The 16,212-nt window shown below is 43.1% G+C and overlaps 1 protein-coding gene across 1 annotated transcript in view; it reads right to left on the reverse strand.

The window, feature by feature from the left end:
* lrp2b (low density lipoprotein receptor-related protein 2b) overlaps positions 1 to 16,212 on the reverse strand; it is a 91,988-nt gene that overhangs the window by 64,841 nt on the left and 10,935 nt on the right. The window contains 13 exon segments of the mRNA XM_042305202.1: positions 169 to 312; positions 1,188 to 1,354; positions 1,692 to 1,820; positions 3,735 to 3,911; positions 4,484 to 4,699; positions 9,883 to 10,063; positions 10,176 to 10,372; positions 10,544 to 10,660; positions 10,965 to 11,087; positions 13,212 to 13,454; positions 13,849 to 14,127; positions 14,714 to 14,851; positions 15,935 to 16,065. Of these exon segments, the coding sequence (XP_042161136.1) occupies positions 169 to 312; positions 1,188 to 1,354; positions 1,692 to 1,820; positions 3,735 to 3,911; positions 4,484 to 4,699; positions 9,883 to 10,063; positions 10,176 to 10,372; positions 10,544 to 10,660; positions 10,965 to 11,087; positions 13,212 to 13,454; positions 13,849 to 14,127; positions 14,714 to 14,851; positions 15,935 to 16,065 (2,242 nt within the window).

Here is a 16,212-nt window from a genome sequence, read left to right on the forward strand (position 1 = left end):
CATTATGCAAAGTAAAGAGAGAGAGTCACAATTAGCATGAAACTACTCAGTTATCATCTCTATATTGGATCCAGTAACACCTTGAGCCAAGTAATGATATTGTATCTCTACAAAAGCAAGTCAGATAATAGTCTATACATCATTTACAATGAGGACATGACACGCTACCTCTATTGCTTTATTAGTTGGATTAGTGTAGTACATCGTGCGAGTTATCCAATCAAAAGCCAGACCAGAGGGCGAGCCAATGATTGCAGATGGAGCAAACAGAGTCCTATTGGTTCCATCAGTTTTCACCCTGTAAATGGAGCTCTGCGAGTGGGAGACAGCAAACAATTAACTTATATTAGACTCGAATCCAGACTTGAAATAAGTGAGTGTTTGGGGTGTTGGGTTCTAACTTGAAATATCCTTATTCATGTTACCATATTAGAACTGGGTGTATGGAAGTCTAAGTGAGAGAGGGGAGCCCAGAAAATGTACATTCTGTCAGAACATGTTATTGTCAAATCTCATGTATCCTATGGGGAGAGAGAAAGAGTAACAGTCTGGTTTCAGTCACTGATAAGGTTGTATAGCCGTGGATTAGGGAGAAGTGAGGAACGTGGGCCGAGGTCAGGTCAGATGTAGTGAGCAGGAACAGTCCTATGACATACACACACAGGAGGCAAGGCCGTGACTACATCCATGAGAGGAATCACTTAAGTTCCTGCCCAGCAACAGAGATGTGTTGGCTGTCTAGATGTGCAAGAAGTGGAATCTGCCCAGTAGAGGGTATAAATACAGTATATGCACTTGTGTAAACATCTTTTCAGCTGTTTGGACTTGGTGGGTGAATAAACTTGGTTTGAGCTTTTTCCAAGTTGTCCGTTTGAGTTTGTCAGAACCTAACAGGGGCAAATCCTCCTCTGACATCAATGTGTAAGTTAAGCAAGAGTCTAGTTAAGTGTGTGCATATTAAACTGGGATTCCGCCCTTACAGCTTAAGTTGCAAGATTCCAGTAACCGTCCCATTTTTTCCCTCAAGAAATCCTGGTTGGAGGATTCCAGATTCTCTGCTTATTCCTGCCCTATTACGGGAATCTCACAACCGGGATTTCTGGAAAACCTGGAAATTTTGCAAAACCAGATTTTTGCAACCCTTAAAATGGTAGTGGCTTATTTACTGTGAGCAACTTGTCACTCACCGAGTCCTGCACCCAATAGACAAACTGCTCCTGGTCGTCAAAGTCAATGTCCCGCCCCTGAGTAATGCCAGACACGGGTGCCATGGCGTTGTTGGAGGGGTCGGCCGGGTCCACAGGGATGCCGAAGATCACAGTCTCCCTCACCACCATCAGGAACGGAGTGTCATCTGAGGTAGAGACAGAGTAGGATAGAAAGGGTTGAGGTGGAGTGGAGTGGAGTGGAGTGGAATAGAATATGAAAGAGACAAGCAAGACAGGAAAGCACAATCTACCACTGTTTTTTTCTGATTGGCCTTTGCGAAATCGTCATGACAACTACATAACACATTTGCCTTCATACAGAATAGTATAAATCAGAGTGGTACAGAAAACAATACAATTGATTAGGAATAGAAAAAAATCCCTTGTGCCAGCAATCCCTATGACAGCAATAATTAAATCAGGTCAAATAGATGAGTTAAGAGAGATGCTACAAGCTTATCATTAGAGCTGCTGTTAGGGTACCTTTGATGCAGGTGCGCCCATCACTGTTGAGGTTCCAGCCAGACTGGCAGTGGCAGGTGTAGTACCTGGGCCTAAAGCCAGACAGTAGGCACAGCTGACTGCACAGGTGCTCCGCGCATGGGTTGATTGCTGCATAGTGGAAAACAATGGAACAATAATGTCAATGGAACTATAAAGTCATGCTTTATCCACTACTAGTGCTGAGCGATTAGTGCTTTTTAAGTAAGGTCAGTTCGGTTTCGGTTCAATTATTTAAAAATAATCACAGTTTTCGATTATTTATATATATATATATATATATATATATATATAAAAGAAAAAAAACTTTAAATGCCTTATGCAATACATTTATGTCGGTTGAATGCTGTAACAACACAGAATAAAACAATGAATAAAAGTCCAATGATGGTAGTGGCTGCCCATTACTGCTTATTAACCATCATTTATTCACATTACTTTAATAGAATATTTCAGTTGTGTATATTACATTTTGTTTTAGGCTTATTTGATGACTTTATTATTTCATTTCCAAGTCATCATCTCATCTCTATAGAGCTGCTGCCTATGCGGTCTGACAAAATCACTGTTTTAGTAGTTCTTCAAAGTAAATAAGGCTAAATACCAACTATCAACCACATATTGTGTATTTTCAGGTAGAGATGCCTCACGAAGCTCTCTATCCCTCTCGCTTGCGCCTTCTTCTGTCACTTCTCTCCATCTCAGACCGGACAATGAGGTGAGCAATGGGTTATGGTTATAGTTAATTATCACATTTTCTGCACTAAACTACGTTGTCACGTTCGTCGTAGAGAGGAGACCAAGGCGCAGCCTGATATGAATACAATCTTCTTTTAATAAAGAAAGAACACTAAACAAACTAACAAAACGACCGTGAAGCTATATAGAAGTGCAGAACAGGGAACTACACATAGACAATAACCCACAAAACCAAAATGGAAAATGGCAACCTAAATAGGATCCCCAATCAGAGACAACGATAAACAGCTGTCTCTGATTGGGAACCAATTCAGGCCACCATAGACTTACATTACCTAGACATACAAAACCCCCATAGATATACAAAAACCTTAGACAGGACAGAAGCACACATACCCACCCTCGTCACACCCTGACCTGACCAAAATAATACATAAAACATAGATAACTAATGTCAGGGCGTGACTGTACCCCCCCTCCCCCCAAAGGCGCGGACTCCCGACCGCAAACCTGAACTTATAGGGGAGGGTCCTGGTGGGCATTTACCCTCGGTGGCGGCTCTGGTTCTGGATGCCGCCCCCCATCTTTACACTGGTCCCTCCGCCTTTGTTGAGCTGAACCGTGGCCCATCACCAGAGGCTCTGGATCGTGGATCCTCGCCGTGTGGATCCATGTTCGTCATAACGAGGAGACCAAGGCGCAGCGTGATAAGAATACATTCTTCTTTAATTAAGAAAGAACACTTAACAAAATAACAAAACGACCGTGAAGCTACAATAACAAGTGCTGACAGGCAACAACACATAGACAAAACCCACAAAACCAAAATGGAAATTGGTGGCCTGAATTGGTTCCCAATCAGAGACAGCTGTTTATCGTTGTCTCTGATTGGGGATCCTATTTAGGTTGCCATTTTGGTTTTGTGGGTTATTGTCTATGTGTAGTTGCCTGTCAGCACAGTTTTGTTATAGTTTGTTAAGTGTTCTTTCTTAATTAAAGAAGAATGTATTCTTATCACGCTGTGCCTTGGTCTCCTCGTTATGACGACCGTGACATACGTAGAACTCCCTACTACAACGCACAGTTCAGGCTTGATCTGATTTCTCTAGAGAAACTGTGCATTGCCCTCACCAAAAAAAAAAAAACTAAATGGAATTCAAATAATTTAACAATAACCAGAATTGATTTAAAATGTTCAGCACTATCCACTATAAACAAATGGTAAGTTTGAATGTTTTATGGACGTATTTTGAAAGTTACCCGCTGGTTGTTCAAATGTCATCCAGAATTTGTTGGAACAGTACCTACTGTTTGTTTGAATGTTACCTGCTGGTTGTTTGATGGGGTGGTCCATGACAATGCCCATGGGCTGGTAGACGTTGGTGATCACGGTGGTCGTGTTTCCCCGTGGAACTTGTTGGTCCTCAGGACCTGGTAAGTATAGCGCTCCGACCAGTAGATGTGGTCCTCGAAGATGGTCATACCGTGGGGGTGTTGAAGAACCTACAGAGTGGTAGGGGAAGGACAGAGTGGGTGAGAAACCGGGATTTATAAAGGATAAAAGGGTGACACTTTACTGAAAGCCAACGTGTTCAATCCTTTATTACATGTTATAGTTTGAGCCTTTATAATGTCTTATTATACAACTTATTACATGTTATTGTTTGAGCCTTTATAGTGTCTTATTATACAACTTATTACAACTTATTACATGTTACAGTTTGAGCCTTTATAATGTCTTATTATACAACTTATCACAACTTATTACATGTTATAGTTTGAGCCTTTATAATGTCTTACTATACAACTTATCATGTATTTATATAGCAGTTATTTAGCCACAAACATGAGATGATACTAAGACATTATAAAGGGACATAAATGCCTATGCTCAAGTCTTACGATGCATTATAACAGCATTACAATGCATTACCATCTGCATTAAGTGTTAACAATGAATGCGATACTGTAGGAAGTAGTGCCATGAGAACAAATGATTCATGGGCCCTTACAATAAGAATAAGATACTAGTGTACAGTGTCCATTTTAGGACAACCTCAGCCTACTGGTTTTACCCATGCTCACCATATCACTGGTCATGACCTGGAAGCGGTTGTTGCCGTTGTAATCGCAGTAGTCGATGTACTTGAGGTAGGCGTCAGCAAAGTAGACCCGGCGCGTGGTGTAGTCCAGGGCCAGACCGTTGGGCCAGTAGAGCTTGGTGGTGACAATGGCCTGTCTCCCGGTGCCGTCCATGTAGGCCATCTCTATCCTCGGGTTCTGACCCCAGTCTGACCAGAACATTACATTGGTGCTGGGAAAGGTCAAATGCCAAATCAATTATGATAATTTTTTTAACCTTTGCTGTGCTGTGATTGTGCAGTGAATAAGGTAGATGTCGAGAACTCAACAGAGAGAAAAAGAATGCACAATAATGATTCAAAGAACAACATGTAAAGTAAAATGCAGTGGTGCTGGATAATTTAGCAATTCTTTATTTGAAGGGTTCCTAAAAGGGACAGCATAACACATTCATAAGCAGTAATTAAGTAACTTAAGTAATTCATAATTTGAGCATTTGTTGACAGGAATTCAATGAATTATTGTCTACTGCTCATGAATGTGCTATATGGTTAATGAATGTGCTATGTATGGTTAATGAATGTGCTATGTATGGTTAATGGGGTATCATTCTCCTGGCATCTGCCAAACCCAGATTCTTACGTCAGACTGCCAGATGGTGAAGACTGATTCATCACTCCAGAGAACGCGTTTCCACCACTCCAGCCGACGCTGGCTTTGCGCATGGTGATCTTAGGCTTGTGTGCAGCTGCTCAGCAATGGAAACCCATTTCATGAAGCTCCCGATGAACAGTTATTGTGCTTACGTTGCTTCCAGATGCAGTTTGGAACTCGGTAGGGAGTGTTGCAACCGAGGACAGACCATTTTTACGCGCTTCAGCAATCGGCGGTCCCATTCTGTGAGCTTGTGTGGCCTACCACTTTGCTGCTGAGCCGTTGATGCTCCTAGAAGTTTCTGCTTCACAATAACAGCCCTTACAGCTGACCATGGCAGCTCTAGCAGGGCAGAAATTTGACAAACTGACTTGTTGGAAAGGTGGCATTGTATGACGGTGAAACGTCACTGAAAAAGTCACCGAGCTCTTCAGTAAGGCCATTCTACTGCCAATGTTTTCCTATGGAGATTGCACGGTGGTGTGCTCGGTTTTATACACCTGTCAGCAATGGGTGTGGCTGAAATAGCCAAATCCACTAATTTGAAGGGGTGTCCACATACTTCTGCATATAGAGTGTATGTTGTCACATGTTAAAGTCACGCTAGTACCACTACTACTTATTGCATGGCGCTCTCACCTAACATGGACAGACTAAAACAAGTCTTCACTCAACATCCATGACCATTTAAAAATGTATATCACATGTATATCCATTTCAAGGACATCTTTTTTCCATCTACGTAACATTGCAAAAATCAGAAACTTTCTGTCCAAAAATGATGCAGAAAAATTAATCCATGCTTTTGTCACTTTTAGGTTAGACTACTGCAATGCTCTATTTTCCGGCTACCCGGATAAAGCACTAAATAAACTTCAGTTAGTGCTAAATACGGCTGCTAGAATCCTGACTAGAACCAAAAAATTTGATCATATTACTCCAGTGCTAGCCTCTCTACACTGGCTTCCTGTCAAAGCAAGGGCTGATTTCAAGGTTTTACTGCTAACCTACAAAGCATTACATGGGCTTGCTCCTACCTATCTCTCTGATTTGGTCCTGCCGTACATACCTACACGTACGCTACGGTCACAAGACGCAGGCCTCCTAATTGTCCCTAGAATTTCTAAGCAAACAGCTGGAGGCAGGGCTTTCTCCTATAGAGCTCCATTTTTATGGAACGGTCTGCCTACCCATGTCAGAGACGCAAACTCGGTCTCAACCTTTAAGTCTTTACTGAAGACTCATCTCTTCAGTGGGTCATATGATTGAGTGTAGTCTGGCCCAGGAGTGGGAAGGTGAACGGAAAGGCTCTGGAGCAACGAACCGCCCTTGCTGTCTCTGCCTGGCCGGTTCCCCTCTTTCCACTGGGATTCTCTGCCTCTAACCCTATTACAGGGGCTGGGTCACTGGCTTACTGGGGCTCTCTCATGCCGTCCCTGGAGGGGGTGCGTCACCTGAGTGGGTTGATTCACTGTTGTGGTCATCCTGTCTGGGTTGGCGCCCCCCTTGGGTTGTGCCGTGGCGGAGATCTTTGTGGGCTATACTCAGCCTTGTCTCAGGATGGTAAGTTGGTGGTTGAAGATATCCCTCTAGTGGTGTGGGGGCTGTGCTTTGGCAAAGTGGGTGGGGTTATATGCTTCCTGTTTGGCCCTGTCCGGGGTGACCTCGGATGGGGCCACAGTGTCTCCTGACCCCTCCTGTCTCAGCCTCCAGTATTTATGCTGCAGTAGTTTATGTGTCGGGGGCTGGGGTCAGTTTGTTATATCTGGAGTACTTCTCCTGTCCTATTCGGTGTCCTGTGTGAATCTAAGTGTGCGTTCTCTAATTCTCTCCTTCTCTCTTTCTTTCTCTCTCTCGGAGGACCTGAGCCCTAGGACCTGAGCTCCAGGACTACCTGACATGATGACTCCTTGCTGTCCCCAGTCCACCTGGCCATGCTGCTGTTCCAGTTTCAACTGACCTGAGCCCTAGGACCATGCCCCAGGACTACCTGACATGATGACTCCTTGCTGTCCCCAGTCCACCTGGCCATGCTGCTGCTCCAGTTTCAACTTCCACCTGACTGTGCTGCTGCTCCAGTTTCAACTGTTCTGCCTTATTATTATTCGACCATGCTGGTCATTTATGAACATTTGAACATCTTGGCCATGTTCTGTTATAATCTCCACCCGGCACAGCCAGAAGAGGACTGGCCACCCCACATAGCCTGGTTCCTCTCTAGGTTTCTTCCTAGGTTTTGGCCTTTCTAGGGAGTTTTTCCTAGCCACCGTGCTTCTACACCTGCATTGCTTGCTGTTTGGGGTTTTAGGCTGGGTTTCTGTACAGCACTTTGAGATATCAGCTGATGTACGAAGGGCTATATAAATAAATTTGATTTGATTTGACATGTCAATCTTAACATCAACATTTGAGGCGCTAGTCAATATACCCTAGGAAAGGGGAGCAAACACATAAGGTGACCTTTCAAGAGACAGGTCAGTAATGTCTATTCACACCCCATCACTTGTCTTGTTGAGCAATTTCTTTCATTTTGTATTTTTCCTGTTCAAATGAATACAACTTCAATCACCGAAACAGACAGGCAAAGTCAGAGACAACTGCATGTAACGTCATTGTCAGCCTGACTAAGACCTTCAGGTAGTGCTGAGCATTTTTAAACAATTACTTGCCCTATGTCAGTTCAATTTGTCTTTTTTTGTGTGAAATCACATCAAGCCCGAACTGTGCGATGGACACTGAACAAAAATATAAACGCAACATGCAACAATTTCAAATTTTACTGAGTTTAAGTTCATATAAGTAAATCAGTCAATTGAAATACATTCATTAAGCCCTAATCTATGGATTTCACATGACTGGGAATACAGATATGCATCTGTTGGTCGCAGATATCTTTTTTTTAAAAGTAGGGGCGTGGATCAGAAAACCAGTCAGTATCTGGTGTGACCACCATTTGACTCATGCAGCTTGACACATCTCATTGGCATAGAGTTGATCAGGCAGTTAATTGTGGCCTGTGGAATGTTGTCCCACTCATCTTCAATGCCTTTGCGAAGTTGCTGAATATTGGCTGGAACTGGAACACGCCGTCATACACGTTGATCCAGAGAACCCCAAACATGTTCAATGGGTGGCATGTCTGGTGAGTATGCAGGCCTTAGAAGAACTGGGATATTTTCAGCTTCCAGAATTGTGTACAGACATGGGGCCATGCATTATCATACTGAAACAAGTTGACGGATGAATGGCATGACAATTGGCCTCATGATCTCATCACGGTTTGTATGTGCATTCAAATTGCCATCGATAAAATGCAATGTTAGCTTTTGCCTGCCCTACCATAACCCCACTGCCACCATTGGGCACTCTGTTCACAACGTTGACATCAGAAAACCGCTCGCTCGCTCACACAACACCATACTCGCTTTCTGCCATCTGCCCGGTACAGTTGAAACCGGGATTCATCCCTGAAGAGCACACTTCTCCAGCGTGCCATTGGCCATCGAAGGTGAGCATTTACCCACTGAAGTTGGTTACTACGCCGAACTGCAGTCAGGTCGAGTTCCTGGGAGGACAACGAGCACGCAGATGAGCTTCTCTGAGACAACTTTGTGCAGAAATTATTTGGCTGTCCAAACCCACAGTTTCATCAACTGTCGGGGTGGCTGGTCTCAGACAATCCTGCAGGTGAAGAAGCCGGATGTGTAGAGGTCCTGGGCTGGCGTGGTTACAAATGGTCTGCAGTTGTGATTCTCTAAAATGACGTTGGAGACGCTTTATGGTAGAGAAATTAACATTAAAATCTCTGGCAACAGCTCTGGTGGATATTCTTGCAGCATGCCAATTGCATGCTCCCTCAAAACTTTGTGGCATTGTGTTGTGTGACCGAAATGCACATTTTAGAGTGGCCTTTTGTTGTGCACAAGGTGCACCTGTGTAATGATCATGCTGATTAATCAGATTCTTATGATATGACACAGCTTTTAGGTGGATGGATCGTTTTGGCAAAGGAGAAATGCTCAATAAAAGGGATGTAATGAATTTGTGCGCAACATTTTAGAGAAAAAAGTTTATGGAACATTTCTGGGATCTTTTATTTCAGGTCACGAAACATGGGACCAACACGTTAATATTATTGTTCAGTGTAGTAGTGAGTTGTAGTTTCTAACAGGCATTTGTTCTACATAGTTCAGCACAGAAAACGTAGTAATTTTGATTTGATTTCAATTGAATTAACTACAATGACCACGCTCCATTGCGAGTCTACTTGTGCAGTCTGTGTGGGGCAGACACTTAGAGGGAGAGAAAAGACAGAAGAATGCACAAATAAAACAAATTTAATGCACACAACTGAAATATTTTATAAAAGTAATGTGAATAAATGATGGTTAATATTACTTATAAAAGTCATATCACTTAGTGATAAGCAGTAATGGGCTGTCACTACCCTCATGGGACTTGAATTTATACGTATATTCTGTGTTGTTACAGCATTCAACCCACATAATGCATAGTGCATTTAATGTAAAAAAATATATTATATTTTAATAATCTAACCGAAACCGAACTCAAAAAGCATTAATCTCTCATTACTACCTTCAGGTCAAAACCTTGCACAATAACACTGCGGGAGCACTCGACGGTGTGCAAGCATCTTTCTTGATGACTTCACTTGTGTACCTGAAAGTTATTACATGTCATACATTACTTCTAAACTAGAAACATCCTTGTTACTCACTGCAGAGGGGTGACTCATCAGCTCCATTAGGACAGTCCCGCTGTCCGTCGCACACCTTCCCTAGGACGATGCACACCTGGTCGGTGGGGCACAGCCACTGGCCCGAGGGGCACATGAAAGGAGGCGTGGGGCAGTTCTGCTCATCGCTCATGTCCCTGCAGTCGTTGTCGCCGTCGCACACCTGATAATAACAATGACCACGATGGAAACAAGTCAATACACTCCCGTGCGTTTCAAATTTGTCCAATCAAACGAATTCATTCATTCACACACCCATCCACTCACTCACTCACCCAGATCGGAGAGATGCAGTTGCCGTTGGCGCACTGGAAATAGTTGATGTGGCATGTTACAGGCGGGCATGATTTGTGTTCGTCCGAGCCGTCCTCGCAGTCGTGATGCCCATCACACTCCCACTCGTCGGGCACGCACAGGCCGTCCGTCTGGCACTGGAACTCATCATTGTGGCAGAGGCCAGGTCCTCGCGTGGCTGCAGACGTAAGAAATTAACACATTGACTGAGGAGTCCATAAAGGACATTGGAGGGCTGAATGTGATACAATTCATATACGATTCAATCTCAGAATCAGAATTTGTCATATGACTCGAAATCTGAGTCAACTCAGGATGATGGTACGGGAAGCGGGTAGAGTTGACTTACGGCAGCCGCTCTCATCCGATTGGTCCCTACAGTCAAAGACCCCGTCGCAGCGGTAGATGCTACTGACACAATGGTCACCACTGGCACAGGCAAACTCATAGGATGAACAGGAGAACTCTGAGAGGAGAGGAAGAGAAGAGGAGGTGTGGTAAAGGAGAAGAGGGAAAGGGGGATTTTTGAGGGGAGGAGAAGGGAGAGTATGAAAATGAGAGGGAAGAAAGAGCATAGTTGAGAAATAGGAAGGGTGGGGGAAAAACATTGCACAATATTGCAAAATACAAAACTTAGATTAACAAGAGTACTTAAAGAAATAGACGCTTATTAAAAAGAAATAGAAGCTTATTGAATAGAACTAATTCTCTCTTCTGCATCCCAGTGGCAGAGCACACGAAGGAGGATAGTCTTAGATTACTCATCGTACCGCAGTCCTTCTCATCGGAGCCATCCATACAGTCCTGGTCTCCGTCACACACGTATGAGCTGTAGATGCAGCGGTGGTCGGGACAGAAGAAGTACCCAGGCTCACACGTAGCGATGGTCCCATCTGTCAGAAGAGACAGAGCAGGGTTTTTTCTGAATCAAAACTGGGCTTAGGTGGTTGACGTGACACGGGTGTGGCAGGGGGCACAGTTGGCCCATCGACACGGCTGAATTTTAGAGACATTTCAGAGGCCTCCCATCTTGGCGGTAAAGATTGTTAGTTAAAATATATAGGTCGATTATATTTTCTACATACTTCATAGCTGGTATAGTCGTTTAAAGGTGCATTATGCGGAAATCGCTCTACCATTTCCTGGTTGCGAAAATTCAAATAGTTCGCCTAATTTCAGTTTCTAGGACAAAACAAGCAAGTATAGTGTAGAGAATCATTGTACCATCTAAACCCCTGTGAAATATATTTTCCAGAACCAAAAATATAGCATTTTCAGCTGTTTGAAGCTGGTGTACAAAATCGAAAGTAAAAGCACACATAGAACAGATCTACCGCTTCTTAGACTTGCTTTCAATGAGAATGACAGACCTATAATTCACATGTCTATGTTAATTTGGTGGGTCGCCTCCAAAAGTTATATATTGCAGCTTTAAGTTTACATTAAAAGTGTTTTTCCATCCCGGGAAAAATCTCAGCCCCCCAAAAATTTAAACAGTTTGGACTTAAAGGCAACCTGAAAAAAGGCCCGTCCACGGATTTCAATGGCAGAACAAACTCTGATAGATTTATTAAGAGAGAGGTCAATCCTTATAGTTCATGTTTTAGTTTATTTAAAAAAATGTAACTATCCCTTTAACATCATGTCTGTTTGCTAAAGGTATGAGAGGATAAAGGCTTGAGAAATGAGAAGTTAGGACTTGATGAGTCTGCACCTTCAAATAAAATAACACACAAATCAACAATGTAGTTCAGTACAATTCCGCAAGGCAATCATATACTGTGAAATATTTTCCTGACTACCAAAATTCCTTGCTCCGTCTAAATGCTACGCCAACGGATGTTAATTTCTTGTCCGCAATGAGTCTGGATCTGAGTACCTCCCTGACCATTTCTACAACGCAAACACATTCTAACCCTTCTGATTGGTCCCAGAAACAGATGGGTTCGGCCAGAGTCAGAAGTTGAACACACCTAGGTAAAGCTTAATTTAGAAAATTCATCATTGGCTTTGGTACACTGATTGGTTAGCGATGATCCAATCGCTGATTCATTGGTTTTGTACAACACCCCTCATTTTGACATCAACACAAACAACTTCAATGATGGCAGTCTCAGATTTAAGTATGTAGTGAACATATAGCAGCGGAAGAATTCCGTTTGAGTCGTCAGGCAAGTAAATATATCCCTAGTCAAATAATCCTATAGGATTTGAATGAAAAAAATCCTATTAGAATCCAATACAAAATCCTATCATATTTTGGAACCTATCCTATATGATTTTTATCTCATTCATATTTTTCTATTGGATTCTTGTATTGTGTTACTGTAGGTAAATGTATTTTATTTCTACATATAAGAAATGTAAAGTTGCTGTGCATTCTATAGGGAAACCCCCTACATTCTTGTGTTATTGTAACATTGTACATAGTATTGTATGTCACATTGTAATGGCTCATTCATAGACAAGTTGCATTAATAAGAATCAAATCAAATAACTGAGAGTTTTGTCGAAAAAGGTGCGCTGTTCTGGTGGTCATAACTCAAATGAACTGTTGTTTCCGATCAACTAAAAATGTTGTCAATTACATTATTGTACTGTACTGGAACACATGAAAACAAACTATAACTTAATGTGTTAAATTAAGAAAACACTTCTGATTGGGGTGACAAAATCCTACGAAACCTATAGGATCCACTATGATTACTTTGGATTGCCAATAGGAAAAAGGTAGCCCAATAAGGATTCCAATAGGATTATGACAGTTGACACAAAATCCAATAGGATTGTGTTAATCCCATAGGATCCAATAGGATTACGTTTGATTTTCAATAGGAAAAAAGTAGTGCAATAGGATTCCAACAGGAATCTGATAGAGGTGACAAAATCCTATAGGATTCGAATAGAAAAATCACTAATCCTATAGGATTTTTTGACTAGGGATACACTTAAGTAACAGTAGGTGTATAAAACTCTATCCGCCACTAACAATCCTGGCCCCTCCCACTTTTACTCACTGCAGTTTCTCTCATCCGAGCCATCGCTGCAGTCCTTGTCAGCATCACACGTCCAGGCTTTGGGGATGCATCTGCTGCCGTCAGTGCAGGCGAACTGTTCTGAACTGCAGGTGAAGGGCAGACTTGTGGGGCAGTCGACCTCGTCTGAGCCATCGCCACAGTCTTCGTGGCCGTCACAGCGCCAGCCGGACAGTATGCAGTGCTTGTTGTCGCAGGTGAACGCCCACGGGGAGCAGGTCATGCCTGGTAAACAGGTAAAGGAGGGAGACGAGGAAAGAAGCATGAAGAGGAGGACATTAGGTCAAACTTGTTGGGTTGTCTGTGTTTGTTTGCTTTGGGAGCACGATAGGATTCAGTTACATGATGCTGATTATCTCACACACAAACATGTTTTCTATGTTAACACAACACTTTTGGCACCCGCTCGTACAGTTTTCATTATTTCACATAAACACACACACTAATGAAAACCACAAACAATCTTGCACATGTGTACGTTCGCACACTCCCACTCAAACACAAAATGCCTCCACTGTCCCCCACTCATAGAGATATAAAACAAAATAATCCCTGACCGAGATGGCCTCCGTTTTAGTCACATTGCCAGGATGCTAAACGTGTATTCTAGTGCCACCACCTGTGTCAGTGCAGTTGGCCTCATCCGTCTGGTCCATGCAGTCTTTAACCCCGTCGCAGCGGTACGAGTCGGGCATGCAGTGGCCCCCGTCGCAGGGGAAGGAGTAGCCTCCGCAGCTGGTGTCTATGGGGGGTTCTGAGTCGTCCTTCACACAGTCCCTCTGGTTCTCCTGGAGCTTCATGCCGTAGGGGCAGCCACACACGCGGCTAGAGGAGGGCGCGGGGAAGCAGAAGTGGCTGCAGCGGCCATTTGGCACCATGTTGCACCGGCTGTTGAACACTTTGAGGCAGAGAGGATGAAATGAATACAACGCAGAAAGACGAGAAACAGATGGGGAGAAAATATGTGCAAAAAAAAGACATGCAGAAACATATTTGGGTCTTTTAATAAAACCCATGTATTATTTTATTATTAGAAAGAGAGAGAAATAGTGTCTGGTTCATAACACCCAGATGAAATGCTGCAGAACAATGTCAAAAGCTTTTATGAGCACAAATCAATACAGCAATGTCTGTGTTTAACTTGTGTGACTTGAGGCTCGGTTGATTTTTAAAAGAACAATGGTAAAAGACACAGCACAGCTGTAGTTTAGCAGTGCATCAAGATAAGCGCTTCTTTCACCAGCCCCCTAACCAGGGATATAGTGGTAGAAAAAAAACAAGGTAGTTTAACCGAACGGCAGTATTAAATTAGCATCAGCATTTAGGTTACTCGCGAAATGTCATCTCTACTAGCCTGGGTACCAGTCTTTTTCAGCTAACATTACACTCCTCACCACTCGTGTCATTTGTTGCTAATTTTGTGTACTAGGTGCATAAACTCATAAACTCACAAAACACTGTAAAATTGCTTATTTTTCACTCACTGCCATGAAGGTCAGCTGTGTAAGCCTTGACACTCAGGATTCCGGAGATTCCCTTTCGGATAGGGGTAATTTCACCCCCGTCCCTCTTCCGCATCCGGAACACCGACCTGGTCCTCGAGTCTGACACAAACAGGTAATCTGGAGAGAGAGATTACGGGATAAAGGAAAGACAACAAACTTAGTGGCATGTGGGAAAATACATTCATTTCACAGGTAGATGTGTCAGAGCTGTTGCGAAATCGTGCTATGTAGTTTAAAAAAAATTTAAAATCTGAATGTCAATTATCCAGAAATATAGCTGCAAGTAGCAATTCCAGGGGCCAAGCACACAATAGCCACATTTAAGATACCATTGTGGTCAATCGGAGGGACCTTGGAGTGACCTTCTATCATTGTGCAAAGTTTCGTGACAAAAGACCAGGTGGTTATGTAGTGCCATCAAATCGTATAGGGAGGAAGAGTAGCAGCATTGTATTTAGAAAAATCTATTCCCCCACACGATCGCGTTGGACAAAAAGCCTAATTTGCAGAAATCTAATAGGCAGAGTTTATAGGTCCTTATGGGAAACGTTTTTGTTTATCATGAGGAGATGTATTACATGACTGTTGGTCAAACAGGGCAGGAGACATGTTTGTTCAAAGTTTGGTAGGGGACAAAAACATTCTGAAAATCTAATGGGCAGAGCTTATTTTTAGTTAACTAGGGAAATCAGTTAAGAACAAAATCTTATTTTACAATGACGGCCTACCCCGGCCAAACCCGAACGATGCTGGCCAAATGTGCGCCACCCTATGGGACTCCCGATCACGGCCGGTGTGATACAGCCCGGGATCAGCCCGGGATCGAACCAGGGTCTGGTTCGTAGTGACACCTCTAGCACTGAGATGCGGTGCCTTAGATCGCTGCGCTACTCGGGAGCCTTAAAACCTATACTGTAGGACCTTAAGGGAACATGTTACTCATGAGGGTTCTGCATATATGTATAACATTTCATGGCTGTAGCTCAAACGGGACAGGAGATATGCTCGTTCAAAGATTTCAAATGATTACTATGGCACCCCACTTGGGCCAATCAGTGTAATCTTGTAAATGTCAGATCTTCATGGCAAGACTCACTTGTAACCCACATGTAAACATTTTAACATGTAAATGTACGTGTAGTTCATTTCACAGTTACACAAATAAAGATAAGAGTCATTGGCTCATCTGACTGTGCCCACCTGCATGGATAGTGATGGAGAAGGGTTGGGTGATCTGCCCGATGTTGGAGAACTTCAGTCGGTCGTACCCGTCAATGCCCACGTGGCCTATCTGGTCTAGAAGGGCATCCGCCCAATACAGCCTGTCATTCCTGCCAACCGGAACCAAGTCAGAAGAGATCAGGTTGTTATTTAGGCGCCGAATCATCACAGGAATCAGCTATGAGTCTTTACATGGATGAGACAAGTATTCCCGTGACATGCTAGCAGAGATCTTATCAATTCTATATACAATTCCA

The sequence above is a fragment of the Oncorhynchus tshawytscha genome, linkage group LG24, assembly GCF_018296145.1.
Source record: "Oncorhynchus tshawytscha isolate Ot180627B linkage group LG24, Otsh_v2.0, whole genome shotgun sequence".
Classification (NCBI taxonomy): Eukaryota; Metazoa; Chordata; class Actinopteri; order Salmoniformes; family Salmonidae; genus Oncorhynchus; species Oncorhynchus tshawytscha.